This window comes from Acanthaster planci, linkage group LG06 (genome assembly GCF_054643075.1).
Source record: "Acanthaster planci isolate LZ-2023a linkage group LG06, COTS_SCS, whole genome shotgun sequence".
Taxonomy (NCBI): Eukaryota; Metazoa; Echinodermata; class Asteroidea; order Valvatida; family Acanthasteridae; genus Acanthaster; species Acanthaster planci.
In genome coordinates this window covers 8,551,468-8,571,881 of record NC_141782.1, presented here as the reverse complement: position 1 = coordinate 8,571,881, position 20,414 = coordinate 8,551,468, and the positions used below count along the sequence as shown (strand labels likewise).

The 20,414-nt window shown below is 42.6% G+C and overlaps 2 protein-coding genes across 4 annotated transcripts; both read left to right on the top strand.

The window, feature by feature from the left end:
- Positions 1-209: 209 nt before the first annotated feature.
- Positions 210-9,535, top strand: LOC110975606 (uncharacterized). Of its 2 annotated transcripts, XM_022228201.2 has the most exons (3): positions 210-339; positions 2,552-4,145; positions 4,804-5,081. In XM_022228201.2, the coding sequence occupies exon 2, from the start codon at positions 2,643-2,645 to the stop codon at positions 4,125-4,127; it is 1,485 nt and encodes a 494-aa protein (XP_022083893.1). In that variant the 5' UTR covers positions 210-339; positions 2,552-2,642; the 3' UTR covers positions 4,128-4,145; positions 4,804-5,081. The 2 variants fall into 2 exon arrangements, with proteins under 2 accessions (XP_022083893.1, XP_022083895.2); XM_022228203.2 differs by lacking the exon at positions 2,552-4,145 and having other exon boundaries at positions 212-339; positions 4,804-9,535.
- Positions 9,536-10,262: 727 nt separating this feature from the next.
- tcaim (T cell activation inhibitor, mitochondrial) lies at positions 10,263-20,413 on the top strand. 2 transcript variants are annotated; one of them, XM_022228252.2, is made up of 9 exons: positions 10,263-10,425; positions 12,268-12,397; positions 12,836-12,968; positions 13,750-13,963; positions 14,441-14,661; positions 15,286-15,377; positions 16,250-16,509; positions 17,260-17,391; positions 17,636-20,413. In XM_022228252.2, the coding sequence occupies exons 1-9, from the start codon at positions 10,388-10,390 to the stop codon at positions 17,868-17,870; spliced, it is 1,455 nt and encodes a 484-aa protein (XP_022083944.2). In that variant the 5' UTR covers positions 10,263-10,387; the 3' UTR covers positions 17,871-20,413. The 2 variants fall into 2 exon arrangements, with proteins under 2 accessions (XP_022083944.2, XP_022083943.2); XM_022228251.2 differs by having other exon boundaries at positions 10,264-10,425; positions 13,723-13,963.
- Position 20,414: the final 1 nt, after the last annotated feature.

Genomic DNA, 20,414 nt, shown 5'->3' with positions numbered 1-20,414 from the left:
TGTACAAACTGTTTCCACAGCATAAAGATTTCCTTCGCCGCGCCGCGCCGCGCTGCGCGCTAGTATTCTGTGAGGAAATCCCGCCCCCAATTCGACACAGTGCATCACGTGATTTACATTCCAGTAGACTGGTCACCAACAACGCGCTGAAAACGTACATAAACGGTTCCAAAAGGAGAAAGGAACCATACCCCCTATGTACGTGATGATAAATCGCGACAAACGCGTACAGCCCAGGTACATACATGTACATGTACATGGCCTATATGGATGTACGTACAGTACATGTACATGTACGTTGAAGGTCGAAGCTATATCTGGCTGGCAGGACGTTACAAGGTTTGTAAATCGTGGCAAACACTAACATTAATAACGTGATTAAAAACAAGAGATAACGTTATGCCATGATGTTAAGCCATGCTACACGGGCGGGATATATAAGAAACAGAAAGTATCGAATCTGTAGGCCTATTTGATGAATTTTACGTAGATGTACATGTACTACTGTGTGGATGTACATGTACGTGTAGGCCTACTAGGCCAGTACTGACTTGGTTTAGGTCATGAACAGATGAATGTGCCAGCGTAATGGTATTTTGCTAGCTTTAAATTACCGAAGCGTTAGTAGGCCTATTCCTCTTTTTCAATTTTGGACGGGATCGTCATACTAACGCTCCACGCCCATACATATTGGTAAGGTTGAAACGGTTCTCAAAAATTCCAAAGACTCACCAAAAATACCTCACCAACTGCCCACTGGCTTCCGTAAATGCCAACGGCAAACAGTAGGGGCTTCAATGATATTTCTGACCAATGATATTTCTGACTTCAAAATATGTCAAAATCTGACCGTTTTTGCTCGACACAAAACATGCACAGCACTTAAACTGTTTGCCTCCTATACCTTTCAAATGCGCAAAGTTAGATTTAGAATACGCAATAACTCTATGGACGAAACATGGTCCTTCCACCAGAAACGATTGTAGGTCAACTCGTCCCCTGGCCGACTCGCCCCTTACTAGCTTGCCCCTTACCAACTTGCTCCCTTGGCCGACTCCCCCCTTGCCGACTCCCCCCTTAGCCAACTTGCCCCCTAACCGACTTACCCCCTGGCCAACTCGCCCCGGGCCAACTTGCCCCCCTAAGTTTGCCAAGCATGTATGGCCGTCCCATTCACCATTTAATTTTTTTAAAAATACAGTTTGAGATGGAATCAGTGATTGCTGCCCGTAAAAATAGGTTTTGGGGTTTGCAGCAGGCACTCAAAGTTTAGAATTATGAAAGTTAAGCTGTTTAAAGCTTGGTGGATGTTCACTTTCTGTGGAATTTGGGTAAAAATATTTTTTTTTTAATATTGGTAAAACTAATTCAGTATTTTCGTGTGTATGGGGCATTTGCCCAGCTGCATCCCTTCTGCGAACCTCAGTCACATACCCAAATATTAATGGGTCGGAGGGTTTGAAGTTGTTGATCCTGAGAGTATGTTGAATGTACAAATAACCTAATCAGACAGTGGACATGGGAAGCGCTAAGACGTTTGAATAAATAAGTGATTAGTGGTGATGTCCAAACATCCATCACCGTCCGTCAGTCATTCTTGTCGCGTCGTTGGTTAGAACCATTCAGTTTTTTTGGGTTAGACGACACCTGCGCAGTGCATGTTAATGCGCTAGTGCCGTGACAGGCATGCACACCTGGTATGCCAGTGCTAGTGCCTATGCATTCATGTGCACACTTGAATGGCGCCCATGGTGATAACATCTTTGTCGCAGAGTTCTCCATCACTGTCTTTGGTCCTGGCCCAGAATCAGAAAGTTTTCTGAATCCGTTGAACAGGGTTGCTTTCTATCTAGATCTAGGAAATTGTCAACACTGAAAACTGGCTCTGGTGACTTGTTATTCATTTGGGTTTGGTCGCAAAGTCTATAACGTGTATATTTATGTTCATAATGCTGAGCTTAGCACTAGTGAAGTGTCTGTATTTCTCAAAATTCTTCAGAAGGTAAGTCAGATGCCATTCAAAGCTGTAACCAGAGTTATTGCGACCTCATATTGTCTGGTTGTTGTATCTGTTCATGCTCTGCCAAAGCCACACATCATGCGCAGTCTGTAGTGCCGTCCCTGTGTCCTCCAGTTCTGCTGGCTGTTGGTCAATTTGTCCTGAAAAGATGGTTTGAAGTGAAAAGACAAGTCAATGAAGTGTTTTTGAATTCGATAATTGATATACAAAAGCTGAGAAATGATGTACTTAGGATACATGGATGACAAGCATAATAAAAAAAATTGAAAAGTCATTTCCAAGGAGTTGATTCGAAATCTGCATCTTAACTTTGACGATTGGCAAAAATCTGGCCCAAATTTATTTTGTCTGTTCATTGCATGGGAGTTGAAATCATCAGAAGTACATGTACAGATTCAAACAGGTAAAAAAGCTCGTTGATTTTTTTGAAATGATTTTTATTCTCATAACCTACTCTTATATAAACAGGAACAAAATGAAGAAAAGACACTTTATTCACTTGTACTTTCATTTTTTCTGCTGTCTTTTCAGAAACAACTGTTAGTCATTCAGTCTTTCATTGGGGGCACCTGTGATATGAAACCTGCCATAACAGATCAAAACAAGGGGGTGTAGCAGTTTGATGTGGAGTGGTAAGTTTTCCACCATGGGGACAGAAATGGAGCAAAGCACTATGCAAGAACTGTTGATACAGGAAGTCATAGAGATAGCGGGATCTCAGATTGAGATACCTCTCAATGAAGAGCAGTTCATTCCTCAGGGGACACTGCAGAAGCCTGAGACACCTGACCAGCTATCATTAACTCCAGAGGGACAGAAGACATCTGCAAGACAGTACAAGCGCTGCTGCAAACCCAAACTGGTGGATGCCCTAGGCTACATGTACAATGTGAAACGGGTGCGGGGGCGAGGGGTGACGGACTGGCAGTGCACGGTGCGAGGTAAAAGCATGGCATGCCGTGCCAGCTTCAAACAGAAAAATGGCGGGTTCATCCCTGGACCCCAGCCGCACCTCCACATGGCAGAGTCACAGATGGATACGAAAGACCTCCAAAACAACAAGGATGAACCATCTCAGACCTCAAAGAAACGGAAGAAGGCAGCCAAAATGACGAAAGCAAAGCTGGCCACCGTGGAAGCAAAAGTGTCTGATGACAAACGCAAGAAATCGAAAAAATCTGCCAAGGTACCAAACATAGTGCAGTACATGAACCGGAAGCCCAGACTTGTTGACAAACGCAGCGGATTCACCTACTGCATCAAGCGGGTCCAGAACGAAATCACCACCTGGAAGTGTGTCTTGCGGGACACAACAATAAAATGTCCAGCTGTCCTGATACAGGAAGAGGGACAATTTGTCCTTGGTTCAAAGTCTCACAATCACAAAGGAGGTATCCAGGTAGATGCTGTTCCCAAAATAGATGTCGGATCCAAAGTGAATGGAAGGGGAAATAAAAGCATTGCTGAGCAGGCATGGGAAATTGCTGGCAACATAAGTGCCGCTCAGACTGGCCATTCTGCCGAACCACCTGCAGCTGATCCCCAGATGCCCATGTTGAGTCAGAACGCACAGGATGCCGGGTACCGCCTCCTGCAGTCCTCTTCTCAGCGCTGTCGCCCTCGACTCGTCGACAGCCAGGGCTACACTTACAACATCAAGCGGGTACGACAGAAAGTAGTGGACTGGCAGTGCACTGTCAGAAACAAGAAAATGCACTGCCCTGTGTACCTCAAGGAGAGCCAAGGGGTGATCACGCCGGGTCCGCACCAGCACATCCACTCCCCAGAGCCGGGGGCTGTGGTCAAGTCTCTGGTGAAAGCTGAGATCAGGACCAGAGCTGTCGAGAACTTGGCCCTTCCGACCAAAGACATAGTCAGCCAGGTCCTCATGCAGCAAGAGTCCGAGGAGCCCGCCGTCGCCATCTTGAGTCCCGTCAACTTGGCCCGGATGGCCTACAGGGCACGGGAGGTGAAAAAAAAGAAGTACTTCAACAACTTTCTGTGTGGCTTAGCTAGATTCCATGAGGATGGAAGAAGTACCTTGACTGGCGAGGACATTGGTGATTGTGAAAATGAGGATGACAGTGATAGTGATGATGAACAGTAAACAAAATTCCTTCAAAAGGTGAGGCAACAAACCTTGAATTTTTGTTTCCATGTTGTTGAACTGGAAAGATTTAAAGGTAAGGAAGGATGTGAAAGGCACCTTACAAATGGTAGTGATGCACCAGAGGCATTACAAGCAGTATTAAATTTTTCAATGTGGTAATGCTGTTTTATCATTGTCAACCAGCAGTCATGAATTGTCCAACTTTCAAAGGATTCGGGACTGTTAGGGTTGTCATACATTTAATTGGAAATGTTCCAATTTTCAAGTTTTCAGAGGCCTAAAAATTGGAGTGTTCCCATTTCCATTAAAAAGAGGGAAAAAAAGTTCTGGCAACAGGGTGCTATTTTCAATGTTAAAATGGCAGATGTTCCACGTAAGTAGCTTCTCTCACGCGGTGTTTGATTTGCAGTGAGCTATGTAATGCGGGTGTTCTTGTTTCAGACCTGTCAGTGTTGGCAGGTATGGGTTACTGATAAAACATGTGTCCGTTATGTGTCAGTGATCGAGGCAGACAGTAAGGAGTCTCACTTCATGTGAGGGATTTTTATAGAATTACCCTGTCATGTTAGCTGCCCCCCCAAAAAATTCGTTAGGCTACAGGAATATATCAATGCCAGTATTCACTTAAAAGGAATGAACTTTTGATGGCATTTTTTCCATTCTTCTACTGCAGGGTCCCAGCGGTCCTTACCAAGAAGCCTGTGTGGCATTATCAGTACATCTTTAGTTTGACTTTGAGATAAATCAGCAGCTACCACTTCAAAGATTTTCTCTGGGAGACAACACTGTCAAGAACAGACTCACATAAAGCGACTCACTGACTTTAAAGTCAGGTGGAAGTGTTTTGCTCAAACATAATCTGTTTGGGTAATTCCAGCCGAGTGTGGATGAAACTTTCACTTTGCCACCAATTGTGACAACAGCTTGTAATTAAACTAAATTAAGCAAGATGAGTGAAGATCAACCTGAGAATGGAACAAAGACCAAGAAGGGACCCAGGGGGAAGAAAGGGGCCAAGGAGAAAGTGAAATGTGCCCTGTGCGACTACACCGCCATCCAGGGCTACCGGATGAAACGCCACATGCGGATCCACACCGGCGAGAAGCCCTTCATGTGCGCCATGTGTGACCAGAGCTTCACTCAGAAGAGCAGCCTGAAGGAGCACCTGTGGAAGCACACGGCCCTGCGTTCCAGCCACAAGTGCCCCCACTGCGACACCGTCTTCAACCAGCTGGGCGACGTCAAGGCCCACATCAATCACATGCACGCCGCCGGCGAGCAGATGGCCTGCACCATGTGCCCCTCTGTCTTCACCGACCGCTACAGCCTGCTGCAGCACCAGAAGACCCACGACGACATGTTCCGCTACCAGTGCCTGGAGTGCGCCTTCTCGTCCAGGGACAAGAGCAAGCTCATCCTGCACATGAGCATTCATAACAAGCGCAAGCCCCTCAGATGCAGTGCCTGCAAGGGCACCTTCAAGTACAGGCACAACCTCCTCAATCACCTTTACCAGAAGCACGACATCAACACATTCGGAGACGAGTACGTTCCAACGCCTGAGGAAGCCCAGACTGATGCACCCGAAGAGGACATTTCCCAAAGGAGGCTGACCAGTCAACAGGAGCTGGAACAGCAGTACCAAATTCTGGACGAGCACGGCAATGCCCTGCAGCTGACAGAAGCCGATGCTGAGGCCATCCGCAAGGCCATGCAGGAGGGTGTGGGAGACGATACGCTACAGATCATCCAGAATGAGGAAGGCAGTATGACAGTCACTGTCGTCACAGTTGCGCCCACCCTGGAGGGTGTGATCCACAACATTGAGGAGGACATGGCGGCGATGGTCGATGATAACCCCTTAGAGCCGCAGCTCAGTGTGGCTGGGGAAGACTTCGGAGAGGGGATTGTATCAGCAACTGATCAGGCTGATGAGACACCAAGCGAGCAAGCCTAACAACACCTGGACCATATTCATTAAGCCCCATAAATAAGAAGTCCTTTGGAATTTGCAGCTTACTGTAACAGGAACCTTTTATTATTAGGAATCAAAATAATGAAGAACAAAAGATTAGGACCTTAAAAATTCCTTGTTATGAAGTACAAGGATGTACAGTAAACTCTGGCTAAATTGGCACTCTCGGGACTCCAGAAATTACGATGACTTACACGAATGCCGACTTGTATCATGACTCGACAGTGCAGTACGTACATGTACGTACATGATACAGTTACGGTACAGAAAACATACACTCATGCGCACATGCATTGGTTAAGTTCGTCCAATAAGGCGACCCCCAAAATGGACAGAGTGCATGCGTGTAGCAATAGAGGGGTTACTGGCATTGATGTACTCATACTGGCCGATAATCAACCATGGCCTGTGCTGTTACCACGATGAAGGAAACTGATACCGAAGCGTGATTTTTTAATGCCGACTTGCACAAAGGAATTTGGGGGGTTTTGTGGAAAAGAGACCAAGAAAAACATGCCAACTTGTACGAAATGACGACTTATAAATGCCGACTTAGAAATGAAATTTTCAATGCAAATGCATTACAGACTATCAGGACTTTTTTCAAAAGGCGGACTTAGATGATATGACGAGTTACGCAATGTCGACTTAGTCAGAGTTCACTGTATTATCAATGCTCTTATTAAAGAGGTTTGACTGTACATAGATCAGGTGCTGGTGCAAAAGTGTGTACTTCAAGTGAAGAAGCCTCAGAAGTAACTTAATTGGCATGTACACGTACCTACATGTACCAGAATTGCAGTTGGTTGGTTTTTATTTTGAGTCCTACAAGAATTATAGACAGAAAAATACATGTAACATGGTATCTTGTGAATCAAAGAAACTAAACAATGCCATCTGTGGTGTTCTTTGTTGGACACACGTTGAATCACGCGGTTAAAGGGTAGATTTGTGCAGATAATTGCAAAGCAGACTGAAGTGTAGGTCCTTATGTGCAAATATTGGTGTACTGTTAACATATGTGTACATGTACTTCTGGCGAGATGGGTGCCAAGACATTCCACCAGTCTGCTCACACTTGAATTACAAACTCAACATTATTAGTCATGAGTAGTCATGAGTTGTACTCTACCACGTCATATTTCAGTATACTCAGGGACTCTGACAAGGATCTGACTATTACACTGGTATTTACAGTGATTCGCTTGTGTCAAAGACAGTGAGGGACAATTTGGACAACTAGACATTTGTGTAGTTCAACTCTAAACCCTTGGATGTGTGAAAATTCATATTGAAATTGGAGAATTCTGAACTGTTGACCTTAATGAGCTCATTAACATCTCGGTGTTCTTCATGGCTGTGTGCAAAATGGGCATTGTTGTCTATATGGCTATTCGCTCTTTGCATGCTGCCGCCAAAGGCGTGCAGAGCCTCGATCTGGCAGCTTTACACAATAAATCTAGCCGGTCCAGCGATTCTTGTGAATGCTACTGATGTAATTTTGCACGTGCTGCGTTAGTTCTTATACCATGTGAATGGACAAAGGGATTCTGACGCAATTGTACAAGCTGACAGTTCCCGGCTCTGCATGCCTATGGCATCAGCGTGCAAAGAGCGAATGGGTATACTCCAAAGTGTACCAGTTGCAAAAACAAGCTGTGTCCACTCTCCACACATATCAGATTTGGAGACAGCCTGAGCATCCTACTAAAAATCAAACAGAACCCAATAAGAAGGCATGAGGACTGTAGAACCCACTAGGATTGGTCAGCCAGAAAAAAAGTTCTGTTTACCACTCAGGCCCTACGAAAGTCCATCATCGGTTGTCTGATTTTGAAGATTAGAATTAACAGGCCTTGAATTTTAGATTTCTGCTAATTTTCTGTGAAGTTCATATGTGGGTGGCCCTCTTTAGAGGAAACAGATTTGCAAATTTGTTGTGGTAAACAGTAGATATTGAATTTGGTTTTATCCTCGTTCTGCTCCTACACAGGAACCACACAGGCCTGGTATGGTTGGAGAGGTAAACTTCACAATCTCCTTGTGCTTCTGCATTCAGGGCCCAAATATGTTGAGTTTCCAAGCAAAAAATGCTGCTTGGTGCTAACCAAATTCACACGCTTTACAACTGTCACCTGAATGCCAGTCACAAGAAATATCTAATGACTGAGACTGTAGCTGACTCCATCCAGATCTGCTGAGCAAATATTTGCCATGCTCAGCAATATTTGGTGCTCTATGATATAGACCTCTGTACTGATGACTGCCACACTTTGTTTACGGGAGTGCTTTCCTATGGTGTTCAGCGGACCTTTGGGCTCCCTCTGGCTCCATTGGAAAGTGTGCATGTAAACAAAGATTGAAGTCATCAGTACATAGGCCAATGACTGGTCCCCAATGTTTGAAACTGTACATGCGTAAACCTGTTGAATGCATAGGCTCAAGTGTATGTACATGTATGTGTACATTGTATGTGCATGTACATGTATATTGTCACCAAGGAACAGGCATGTCAAGTTGAGCAAAACAAACCCGTGTTGCAGTTTTTTATGTTTCTGTCTTAAATATGTGAAAACGGTTTCATTAATATGTACATTTGTACAAATGTTTGTAAATAATCTACGTGTGTATGATAAAGAAATCAACAAGAGATGAAAAGAGAAAGCTGTTACATGATGTGCCATACACAGTACAAATGAAGTATTTTTGGCAGACTTTTTCTTTCCCGTGTTGAGAAGTATCAATTTCCATTTGAAGGAAAAGTTAGAAAAAGACGAATTCCATTAAGTAAGAATATCAAGATGTTTACGTGGCAAAATAGTGATCTTATTTGTGAATATTTTAATGGTTTTATGGTTGAATGAATTGAATGGACACATTCCGCTGTTTTTGATATTTCTCATGGGTTGTAGGTATCATGCTCATTCATTAGCTGCCCTAAAATATGTGGCATAAAAGTAGTAAAGCAATCAATTCAGGTTTCCCAGTGCTAAGCATACATTTATTATTAACTGAAAGGATATATGTTATCAAGTGTGATTGTTGAAAGTGCTCTTGAAATTTGGTTATGGAAGGCAGAGAAAAAAATTAGAGGCCTCAAAAGGCCACAGGCCTCAAAGCACAACGTACCCAGCACCATTTGGTTTTATAGGCTAAACAGTGAATAAACAAAGTGTGATACCGTGCGATACATGTACACATGTGGTAATGGGTTAAATACAATGTTTAACTTCAGCAAATTTTTCATGTACAGCCAAGATCATTTTTACTGGGAATCCATTCTTGAATTTTGGCCCCATTTTGGGAGGATGAGTGTGTTGCCTATTTTACTAGACTGGTTAGGGGTTAGTATTTCTTATAATTCCAAATGAAAAGTTGTTTAAATCAGCAAGGCAAATAAACAGTTGCATACGTTGGATTTTTCAAGATATGTTTTGATTTGCTTCTGCCTGAATATCCCTTTTTGTCCAAGCCACGTGTATCTTTTTTCGGGGGGGGGGAGGTTGTAGTGCTGTAAACTGGATATTATGGGGAATGGGGAGGGGGATGTGACATGCCTGGCCATGGACATTTGAAGCTGACACTTGGGGAAATACAGATATACATCTGAAATATATGTATTCATGCAGAATCTTACGTCAGAGAGGCATAGTTACATGTATTATGCATTTTAGAAATTGTTCTTATCTGAACATTATTAAATGTTTTGTTGGGAAGTCCAAAAAATCTTTGCAATTTTCTCACCATGAAAGTTTGTGTGTGGGGGGGGATTCAACAGCCCACCCTCCCCTCAACAAGTGGATGGGATCTATACCCTTCATAATATTATTTAACGAAAGAACTCGCGCTACTTTTACTGTCAAAAACTATTTTTAAAAATCTTATCTTCTATCCACATCCCCAAAATGGTTTCAAAATACATGTATATGAAGGGGGACCAACCCGTTGAGAATATGCCCCCCAGGAAAGGAATCCCCTTGGTTATTAGGCCTCAGCTGGGAGTAATTTATGGTGCGCTGTAATCAAACATCTTTTGGCAGCGCTATAGGATCTTTGGTTGTGAGCAATAGTGACGGGGTGCTCAGTAGCACCGATAATCTTGTGCGAGGATAAATACTAGTTAGGTACGGTGTTAGTCTTTCGCAAGAGAAGTGAACGTCAACAGGGGGCGCACTTGATGACTCGTGGATGGTGTCGAATATTCTTGCAAACGTAAATAATCCAGGACTTCAATATCCAGACATCAACGAAGTTGACCATGATGTAGCATGAGAGAGTGGACATGTGGGCCATTCGACTTCTTCGCCCACCATTGATCAGGTAAGTTCTATTTCACGCAGACCAAATCCCCAGGTCCCCCTGCCTATGCTTGCTTTCCCTACCCGTATATGTCCGTTGTGTTTTGCCGACCAAATTAAATTCCCAGGTACGCTATGTACGCCGCCTGCCAGGGCTGCTCTTACTGACTTTGACATGGTTGACTTGACATTTCATTGTCATGACCCGCCTGATTGATTGTCATGGTTGGGGGATTGTGAATTTGGGGACCCCAGTTTTTAGTTATTTTTACGAATAAAAATCAACCCTGAAAAAAGTATTAGGCTACTCGGGCAATGTCTCTTGATTGCCATGTGTGGCCCTATAATAATAATTAAGCCTTTCACAAATACTGCATGGGTAATTTTGCACAATGATAGAAAGGCATTGTGGGAAGGAAAAAGGAGCAAACATTGCCCCTTTTCCTTCCCACAGTGCCTTTCTACCATTGTGCAAAATTACCCATGCAGTATTTGCAATAAAATAAGACTTATTTGGGTTGCATTTGGAAGAGTAAGGTTAAATTGGGAGAAAAATGTGACATTCTAACCTTATATTTGCCAACATGAAGAGACAGTCTTGTTGACATGCACAAACATATGGCGCATTATGTGCTGTTGTGCCTAACAGACCTACACCCTCATAACTTTAAATCAATTAAACTCTCTTTTATTCATGCAAATAAGGTACATGTATTAATCAGGGAAATTCGTCCAAAACAGGAACTGGCAAACTTTTGCGGTAGGGCTTCGGCTTTTTTTGATACTCCTACTCCCCAAATGGTATCATCTCGACCAATCAGAGATCGGCTCTCTCAATAAACTTTTCAGTAACCAATCACACTTCACAGACACTTTATCTAGCACGTTATCACATTATCACCATGTTTATTTTCTGTGGAGGCATGCACACACAGTCTGTGTTGCCGTTGACTCCATAAATTCCCTCAAAGTTAAGGAAATTCAGAAAGCTTAAATCTAATTCTTCTATATGGGGAAGGGGTCCTGAAATTCACAATCCCCCATGATTGTGCATGTGCTTAGCCACAGTTGTCATGACTTTGTCCATGTCAGGCATGGATGTACCCCTATGCCCTAAACTAACAGGTGACTAAATTAACTGTGGCCAGGGCTTGATAAAAACAGAACAAGGAGCCCTAGCACTCTTTTGTTAGCATGGGTTAACTTGGGTGAATCATTCATGGGTGAATCCTGGGGGATGGGTCTGAGGGCCTATGTTGGGCTTAACATGGATATCACTAATTTTCCTGCAGTGACATATCAGACATTAGAAAGCAAAAATGATTAATAACATATCCAAAAAGTCAAATTTAGTAGTGAAAATATACTGAAGTATTAACTTGGAAACACAAATTTTCAGACTCATAACTAACGGGGTCTGTGCACACAGTCGTCAAGTTTATGTCCTGGCATGGAACTCTGTTTCTTCTTTCAGCTCTGAATGTAAAATACCGCAGTGAGTGTTATACTGGGCATGATGCTGCCGGTGGCAGGGAAAAGCAGGTTGGATGGGGTCAGTAGAGCTTTGCTATTGGCCAGTTTCACTGCGTGGTCATTGGTTTATCCCCTCATCTTTCCGAGTCATTGAGCCTGTGAAGGATTTTATCAAGGAAAATAAGTCTGGGCATCATTCCCTTAACGGCTGTATGATTTGTGGTTGGCAGTCATACTTGGGTGCAGAAAAAATATATATATACATGTATATATATAACTGCTGCCCCATCCTGCATACTCCAGTGGTAAGACAAATTACCCAATTGTACCAAACACCCCTTACAACTTTGGTTGTGTATGGTTGGTAATATAAGCCATTTTTACCCTCTAGGAGTCCCTTTCTGGCCCTGCCCTTGAACCTCCAGTGTAGTTTCCTCACCAGTGCCCAGACAGCTGAGGTCTTGAGGCCGTTCATCTTTGCTGTCCATCCGGACTTTTTCGGCCAGCATCCCAAGGAACAAGTAAGTCACCTGGAATTTTATTGGTATTTCTGTCACTGGGCCTGCATTACATTGTCTCATTGAATGATTACTTAACATAATTTTACAGTGGTGCATAACGTTGGTGTAGTGCTATATACCCATTTGAATGAAATTTTTTTGCAAAGGCAGGTCTTGTATGACATTTTGTCTGTAAGGCAGCATGGGTAAAAAAACCCAGTCTAAGTGATCAGAAATAAAAGAGGACACACTAAATATTAGAGTGTTGGCATTTCAAATTATGGAAATGTAGTCAAATAGCTGTTTAAACAAGATACTAAGGTTACACCTTGAAATAAACATAAGTTGCCGTGATTGATTGGTTTAAGTGTAGCTTTTCTTCAGGTTGATGCATTCTGTATGGGTGGTCCTAAACTTTTGGAAATGACTGTTGTGTTTGTTATTCTCTGCTCCCTGAAGGCTGTGAATGAACATTCCCTTAAGCTGCTGTATGCACACTTAGAAAACATCAGAGATAAATCTGTGCAGGTGACCCCTAAGGATCTTACTTTCTACCTGCGCAATGGTGGAGGAGTACAGCCATCCAAGCAAGGTATTCATGAAGAAAGTAACAAAATGAAATGAGATTTATTTATGTGATCTTTAAATTAGTTTTAAACTCTGATCAATGCGCAGCACTGTTTTCCATGGAGGCCCTCAAATTTACAATGTGGGTCAAAGGCTCACAAGGGCACCTCAGGCAGCTGCCAAACAGCCCACATCTGCAGAGAGGAGACAGTGAGAAGCAGTAACAGTTTTAGAGGTGGTAGGTAAACCCCAGGAGAATATTCAGAGTAAAACCCACGGAATCAGGTAGGGACTGAAAACTCAATGCACATGTAGACTGAGCCGGGAATCGAAGCCGGACGGCAGAGGTGAAAAGTGAGGAAAGAACCACTACGCCAACCTGACTCACCTGGGATCTGTGCAGAGCACTTGAAGCTGTAAATATGAAAGTAATGTTTATGTCTGGATGCATGGGTTTTGAAAGGGAAAGATCAAGGAGGGGGATGCTAGGCCTCCCTCCCTGGAAGAAATAATCCAAATTAAAATGTAAAAAAGAGAAGAAACAAGAGGAATGAGAAGAAAAAGGAAAGGATGAAAATGCCCAATTTGCTTGAAAATACCTAAAAATCTGCCTCCAACCATTAATGGTTTATCAGTTTGCTGCTGCTGAATGCTTTGCCTCCCCCACCCCCCCCTGAAAAATTCCTGTTTATCCCCCGTGGAAAAAGTCCTGGTAATGCACACCTATGTCAAGGATATTCCTCTTATGGGTTAATTGTTGTTGTCGCTTTTGTTATTAGGTCAGTCTGTTTTTCGATCCGTCACAGTCAGCCTGTTGGCGAGAGACATCTACACAACCGTCAGCAACATCCTAGAGACGTGCAGTCTGCCAACCAACAGCCTCCAGGAGCTCTCGGCACACAGGCCCCTTCCCTTTCCCAGGCCGGTGGAATGGCACCACTCCTACTATGCCTACACCGGCAAGAAGGACCCCTATGCAGAGGTGTATGCCAAACACCAGCCAGCTAAAGATTCTCTTAGGTGGGGGCTCGGATAGCATATTTTGTACTTTGAAATCTAGAAAAACCTTGCTGTTCTGTCAAAGTTGTAGAAAGATGAAACTGCAACTAATATTGTACCAATTTTTAAAGCTAAATAAATATGGGAAATCACACAGATTGGAACAACTCGTCACGTTTGAGCAACAAGGTCGTATCTCGTGTACAAAACAAGGGAGAGTTATGACCTTGTTGCACTGACATTACAAACTGTGAACCACATTTTGAGATTAAATGACTATGTCTGATAAGCTGTCATACAACAGTTCACAACTTCTATCAATCACTGAATGTTGTTCCATCTGCAGTCCTTGGTTCTGACATGGTAGACATGCATAATGACATTCATCTGCAAACCACTGGTCTAGTCATTCGGTATTCAAAAGTTTGGATGCCTCAAAGTCAGTCACCTTTTCAAATTGTCACATTGACATCTGCGGATGGTTGTCCCTACCTGCAGAAACTGGCTGAGGACAAACGTCTCTATAGCCAGGAAGAATGAAGAGTCCAGTCTCCCTATCCGCCAGGAGACGGAGCGTCTGAACGAGAGTCTCCAAGAGGAACTGGGCTTGGAGGAGTTGAGGTGGATGTCTAGGTGGGACGTCAATACATTCAGGGCATGCCTTAGGTCAGTTGGAAAGCTGCATCGGGAACACCCTGAAATCATGGACAATCTGAGAGGTGGGTAGGGGTGTAGATTGTCAAACACTGTGTCCCAGTTATTTAATCTAGCATAGCTCATAAGTCCTCAGAGTCATGCTATGTCTTGGAATCTGGTATGGACTTTTATTCATGGGTCGGCCATATTAAAAATGTAACTGTTCATTGAGAACAGAGTAGAAATGAAAGCAATAAAATGAAATTTCATGACAACTTACACCTTCCTACTCTAATGCATAAATGCACATTTGTGAGTAAACATACTAAAACATATCTTTGTGTTTTAAACTAGGTTTAGAAAAACAATGAAAGAGTGGCTTGGAACACAGGGCAATTATAAAAAAGTCTGGTGCCATCCTCATTGACAGTTTGCAATTCATAAAACAGATTCAGGGAATAAGATAAAAAATGGAGTCCACCTGATTAAGGTCCATTTCATGCCAGTGGCTATGGATTACAATATATCATAAGGGTACCACAGTAAACAGCCTCAGCTGTAAACAAGAATGCCTGTTTTGAACATGGCTTCTGATGAATGTTGGCATAATTGCCTTTTGTATGTTTGAGTTTCAGTTTAAATTACTCTCTTATGATGAAATATTTTCGACGTCCTCACCACTTTAAATTGCTGTTGCGTTTTATCAGGAAAGAAGTTAGTGCTCGGAAACTGGAGTGGAGTGTCAAGAGAGGGTGACGTGATGCTGTGCATTAAAAGTGTAGAACAGCAGTGGCTTGCAGTGAGTATATTCAAGGGATTTGTTCACACTTCTTAACCGTCTTTGGTGAAGCACAAATCATTTGGAAAAGAGTTGGATTGTGGATGTTAAAAGTTGGCCACTCTGCTGGCAGAACTGCTGCGTTTAGTGGCACAATTTGATTGATGTTGGCAAAAGAGGCCACAAAAGTGCTTACTGGTGTTGGGCTGTATCTGAATGATTAGGCCTCGGCTAACAAAGAAAAAAAGTGCCTGTTGACTAATCCTACAGCCAGAAATTGAAGCCAAATAGTACTTGTTTGCACGCAGGATGTGCACGCATGGTAAATATCTCTTTGACAGAGAGGGCATTTTGACTTCCCAAAGTGCGTACACACCCAAATTCGATAATGCACATGCGATTGTAGTGCTACTGCAGTAATGGGTCTTCCATGAGTTAGTCTGGAAGCTAGCAGCTTCTTGCATTCCTCATAGAAGCATGGTCTTGTCTCTGACTATGGCCAAGTAATTCGAGCAGGTCCTTACTGATATCCCATCCCATCTACCAGCGCTTCCTTGTGTCACATGATGTCTCTGACAGTAGGCTGCGCACCGAATAAAAAATGTTGGACAAGTCAGAACAGAAACACCAAATCCCTTCATCAAAATTAGCAGCTGTTAATGTCACCCATCTGACAGTATCTCGTTAATTTCTGCAGAGTTCCTGAGAAGCCTGCCCCAACAGATAAAAAGTTCTGGACCACTTGTCTGTAGCTGGGTGGCACAGCTTACTTTCAGCAGGCCACAAACAGTGTGAAAATATTTGGAGAAAAGTCAAAGCAGAAACAGAAACAACTTAATCAAAATTTGCATCATTTTACATCATCTGACAGTACCCCTTTCATTTTTGCAAAGTTCCTAAGCAGCCTGCCCCAGCAGATGAAAGTCCTAGACCACCTGTCTGTGGCCGAGCAGCAGCTCTCGGATCTCCTCGGGGGCAGCCTGAGATTGTCCAGACGCTGCTGCCGCAACCCGATGCCAGCGCCGGCCTACTTGGGCCTGCTGCGGAAGATGATTGCAGGACTCCAGAGGTACCGCCAGACTGTGGAAGGACAGCGCGACTGCCAGAGAATCTCGAGAGGACTCCTTGCCAACGTGGAAATGAATGTTGTCAGGTAGGCAGATGCAGTGTAACCGGGTCTACCCTCATGAAATCTCAGGATGCATTATTTTTGTCTCTTCGAGGAGGTATTAAAGAGGTTCTGCACGCAGCTAGTTAGGTATATGCATATGTTTTGCCTTTCGTAACCATAATTGGTCATTGTTTCACCTCGTGTACGTGTACACATTTAGAAAACCAACCCTTTTCCCGAAAGAAAAAGTAATCCAAACTGACAGCTTCCAATGGAGGCCTCATTTACCCAGCTAATCTTACTTCAAAATACATACAAATGACAAATACATGTTCAGAGATTTATCTTAATAAACTTGATCTTGCACATCATGGAATCTATCAAAGGAACAGCACGTGAAAATCAACAGATGAGTACATCACAAGACCACAGAAATTGATGACCTCTCCAACGCACTAACAAAAAATCCATTTCCTTGTGAAACTTCACAATTGTCTGTTCCTGTATTCCTAATTATTACAGCATAAATCTCCCGACCCATTCCAAACTACCTCATATATGTGGATTTCCAAAGAGGGACAGTAATTTTACGTGCCTCTAACACAGTGCCTCTTACTGCTTTTCTAATCAAGTAAATGTTGAGCAACTTGTTAATCCTTTTCATTTCTTAACTGAAAGTGCATTAAGCCTTTGTGACAAGCGTATGTAGCATAATTTGGAATAAAAAAGGACCAGATATGATAGACTTGCGTTTTGGACCACAAATAGTATGGTCTCTTCTCTCCCCTGCAGTGATTCAGGTCGGATGTATGTGTCTTCAAGAGGTGCACTTCACGTTCCTGCTTCCAGCCAACCACCAGACCTCATCAGCTTTCTCCTTGACAATGGATTCAGGGTCAAAGACCTCAAGAGGCACTACCAGAGGTAAACAAAGAGTTTTTCAGGATCTTTTTTTTTATGTGTGAGACTTAATAATCAGCCTGACGTCACGTCAGCTCAGACATGCTCGGTAAGTGCGAGTCAGTCTATGACTGTGCTGTTAGGGTCAACCGCACAGGTGTGTGTGAATGTTCTTGAATGACCTTTGACATGCTTCTTTTTGTGCATGCAAACCAATCAAACAATTCCGTAACAGGGAAAAAAAAATTGTCTCTGTTCATCCTCCCAGAAAACTCCTGGAAGAGATTGCTGTTGTTCAGACGTGTGTGGAGGAGCTAGACTTGGCGACTTTGACCAAAGAAGATTCTGTGTCCACTGAGGAAATGATGTTGTGCTGCAGGAGACTGATGGAGAGTCCTGCTGAGCTGGGCGCGTCGTTGCAGGACACCAGCATACTGGTCGGTCACATCTACATGGTGCTGTGGGGTGGGGAATTGTGCATACCCTGGAATTGGAAGGACTAAGTTTTGTTAATCTTTGTTCATTGTTTGCTGGCTCCCCTGAAGGCCTCCTAATTGCTTCAGTGGTGCTATGAGAATCCTAACATTTATTCGATTATCAGTATTTTGATGGGCGTATTGTGTTTTTTTTGTCAGCTTAATCTGAAAAGTTGGAGAACAAAATAAAACTTTATTGTGGATGTTGTGGAAGCCACGTGGAAATACGTATTCAGTGAAAAGTAAAAATGGAAAAAAGACACAACAGTGTCATACCTACATCTTTCGCATTAAACAAATAATCTGTTTTTATATGATGGAAGGGTCACTATCATTTTTTTATATTCTGTTCAACAGCATTCAAGTCTTTAAGCGCTAGTTGAAGCGTGTTAGTCACATTTGTTACAAGTTTCGCACTTCAATCTTTTTTCAATTGATATTGCAACCCATCGCTTTGTGTACTTGTGAAGAGGTTTATTTTTATGTACACCTTTTGGTTAGTTTTCAAACTATATTTCAGTTTCATTGGTTACTCATTCGTATTTTCTACTCGCTCATATGCAGTTTCTATGAAAGCAGTGTGCAGTTTATAGAATGGCTGTTGGTAACCCTCAGGTATTTTGCAAACCTTTTCTATTCTTTGTCAATTCAACGTTGCATAATGGGCAACAGTTTACATGATTCTGGGGTGTCAGTAACCCCATCCAACTAGCATAGTGTATGTGGCATCAGTTGTTGCAAGCTGCATTTTGAAGTGTGAACAGTGGACTGTCTTGTAAATTCAGCGGGTGTGCACTCAAGTCCATCACAGTCAAATCTGAGCTCAGTCACAAGCAAAATTATGAGCTCATCACAAGGTGAACAGTGACAAAGACGTGCTTCTGTCACAGCTTAAGACTTGAGAGTAGATTACTTGAGATTAACTTGTGGTCTTATGAGGACTTGGCTACAACAAATACTTCATTGATGAACCAGCTAAAAAGAAGAACCTGCAGTGCGTCTTCTCACTCAAGTCTAGACTCAAGTAAAGCAGAAAATGATTGTGAAGTCAGTGTGAATCCCAAACTTGAAAACAGACTAAGACCATTTGTAAAATGGGCATTATTGTCAGTGGCTATGGCCTCCCCCTGTGGTGTGCTAGTGTGAAAAACCTGAGCCGTGATATCCAGAGTACTTGATTTAGACATGGCTTAATAGCTTGAAGTCTGGACCGATTTTCCACTGTCTTGATTATTGTGGACATATTGCAGGTCTAGCTACACATTTAAAGCCTGTAATGTTAGACTGACATGGATACTCTGTATGAGAGCCCAAGAGAAGTGTGATAGAAGTGTTTTACAATCCAGAATCTAATCTATTTCAACCAGGGTCCAAAATGTCCTCTTGGAGCTTTTGTTTTAGAATTGGATTAAAAATCCTGTCATCTGTTTAAGTTGAATTCATTTTATCTTTGGGTTCTTGAATGGACTGCAACACTTCTGGAGTAACTTCCACAATGCATTGAAGTCCTGGTAATTTTGGCTGAATCCTTAGGCAGAATACAAATGTTCATTACTTTTAGCCATGAGGCCTGAATTATGAAGAGCACAGACTACTCACTCGACTGCAAGTGGTTGAGCCGAAGGCATGTAAAGGAACCATTGACTACTTCAAGTGGTGTAGTGGAACTAGCCTCCTGAGGTAATCAAAGAACTTTTTTATGATATTAAGACAGACTTAGAGGAGGACGTTTATTCAGTGTTGTCATTGTGGACACAAATTAGATACACAAATGTACATTTGCCACAGAGAAATATAAATATCATTAATATCATCATGTACTCCATTGATCACCGAGGGAGGCTAGTTTTATGACACTATGAGATGAGGCAGTTATTAATTGTTTTATAACACCTCGCCTACGTATTTGGCTTGATTTAAATTGATAACTACTTTATTTAATCTATATTCATAAGTATGCATACAGTTTTTTTAACTTCACGACCACTTTTTCAACTTATCGAAAACTTTGAACCAGCACTTATTTGGGAGTGCTCATAGCACACATGCCCTTGTACATTATCATGGAATACCTGTTGATACGCATGCAGTTCTTTGGTTGCTATGGGTGTAACAAATTTGTGAGTGCCATGTGATTTGCTCTTGGCCAATCAAGATACAGAATCCGTTGGTGAGGTGTTATAATGGAATATAGCCCAATCCCAAATCTTTGACACACAAGTCATTAGATATGAATTTTAATTATAGATTTTGCCCTTACACCAACGTATATTCAACACTCTGCATACTCATTTTGAAAAAAACTTGTGAAAAACTTCGCAAGTTTACTTGGGTCAAGTATGCATGAACGTGTAGATCTGGAAGGGGTTGATGGAACAATCTTTTTGTAACATGCTGAGAGGTTAAGGAGAGTGGTAATGAAAACCAACTTTTTCCAGCAGGCTACAGTAGTCTTTGAGGAGGCACTTGTAATGATGGGAAAGCCATTGTTGCAGTATAACTGCTTGGTGTTGTAAGCATGATGTGGAGCTCATTCCAATAAAACATAGCATAAATTTGATCTCATTTTAT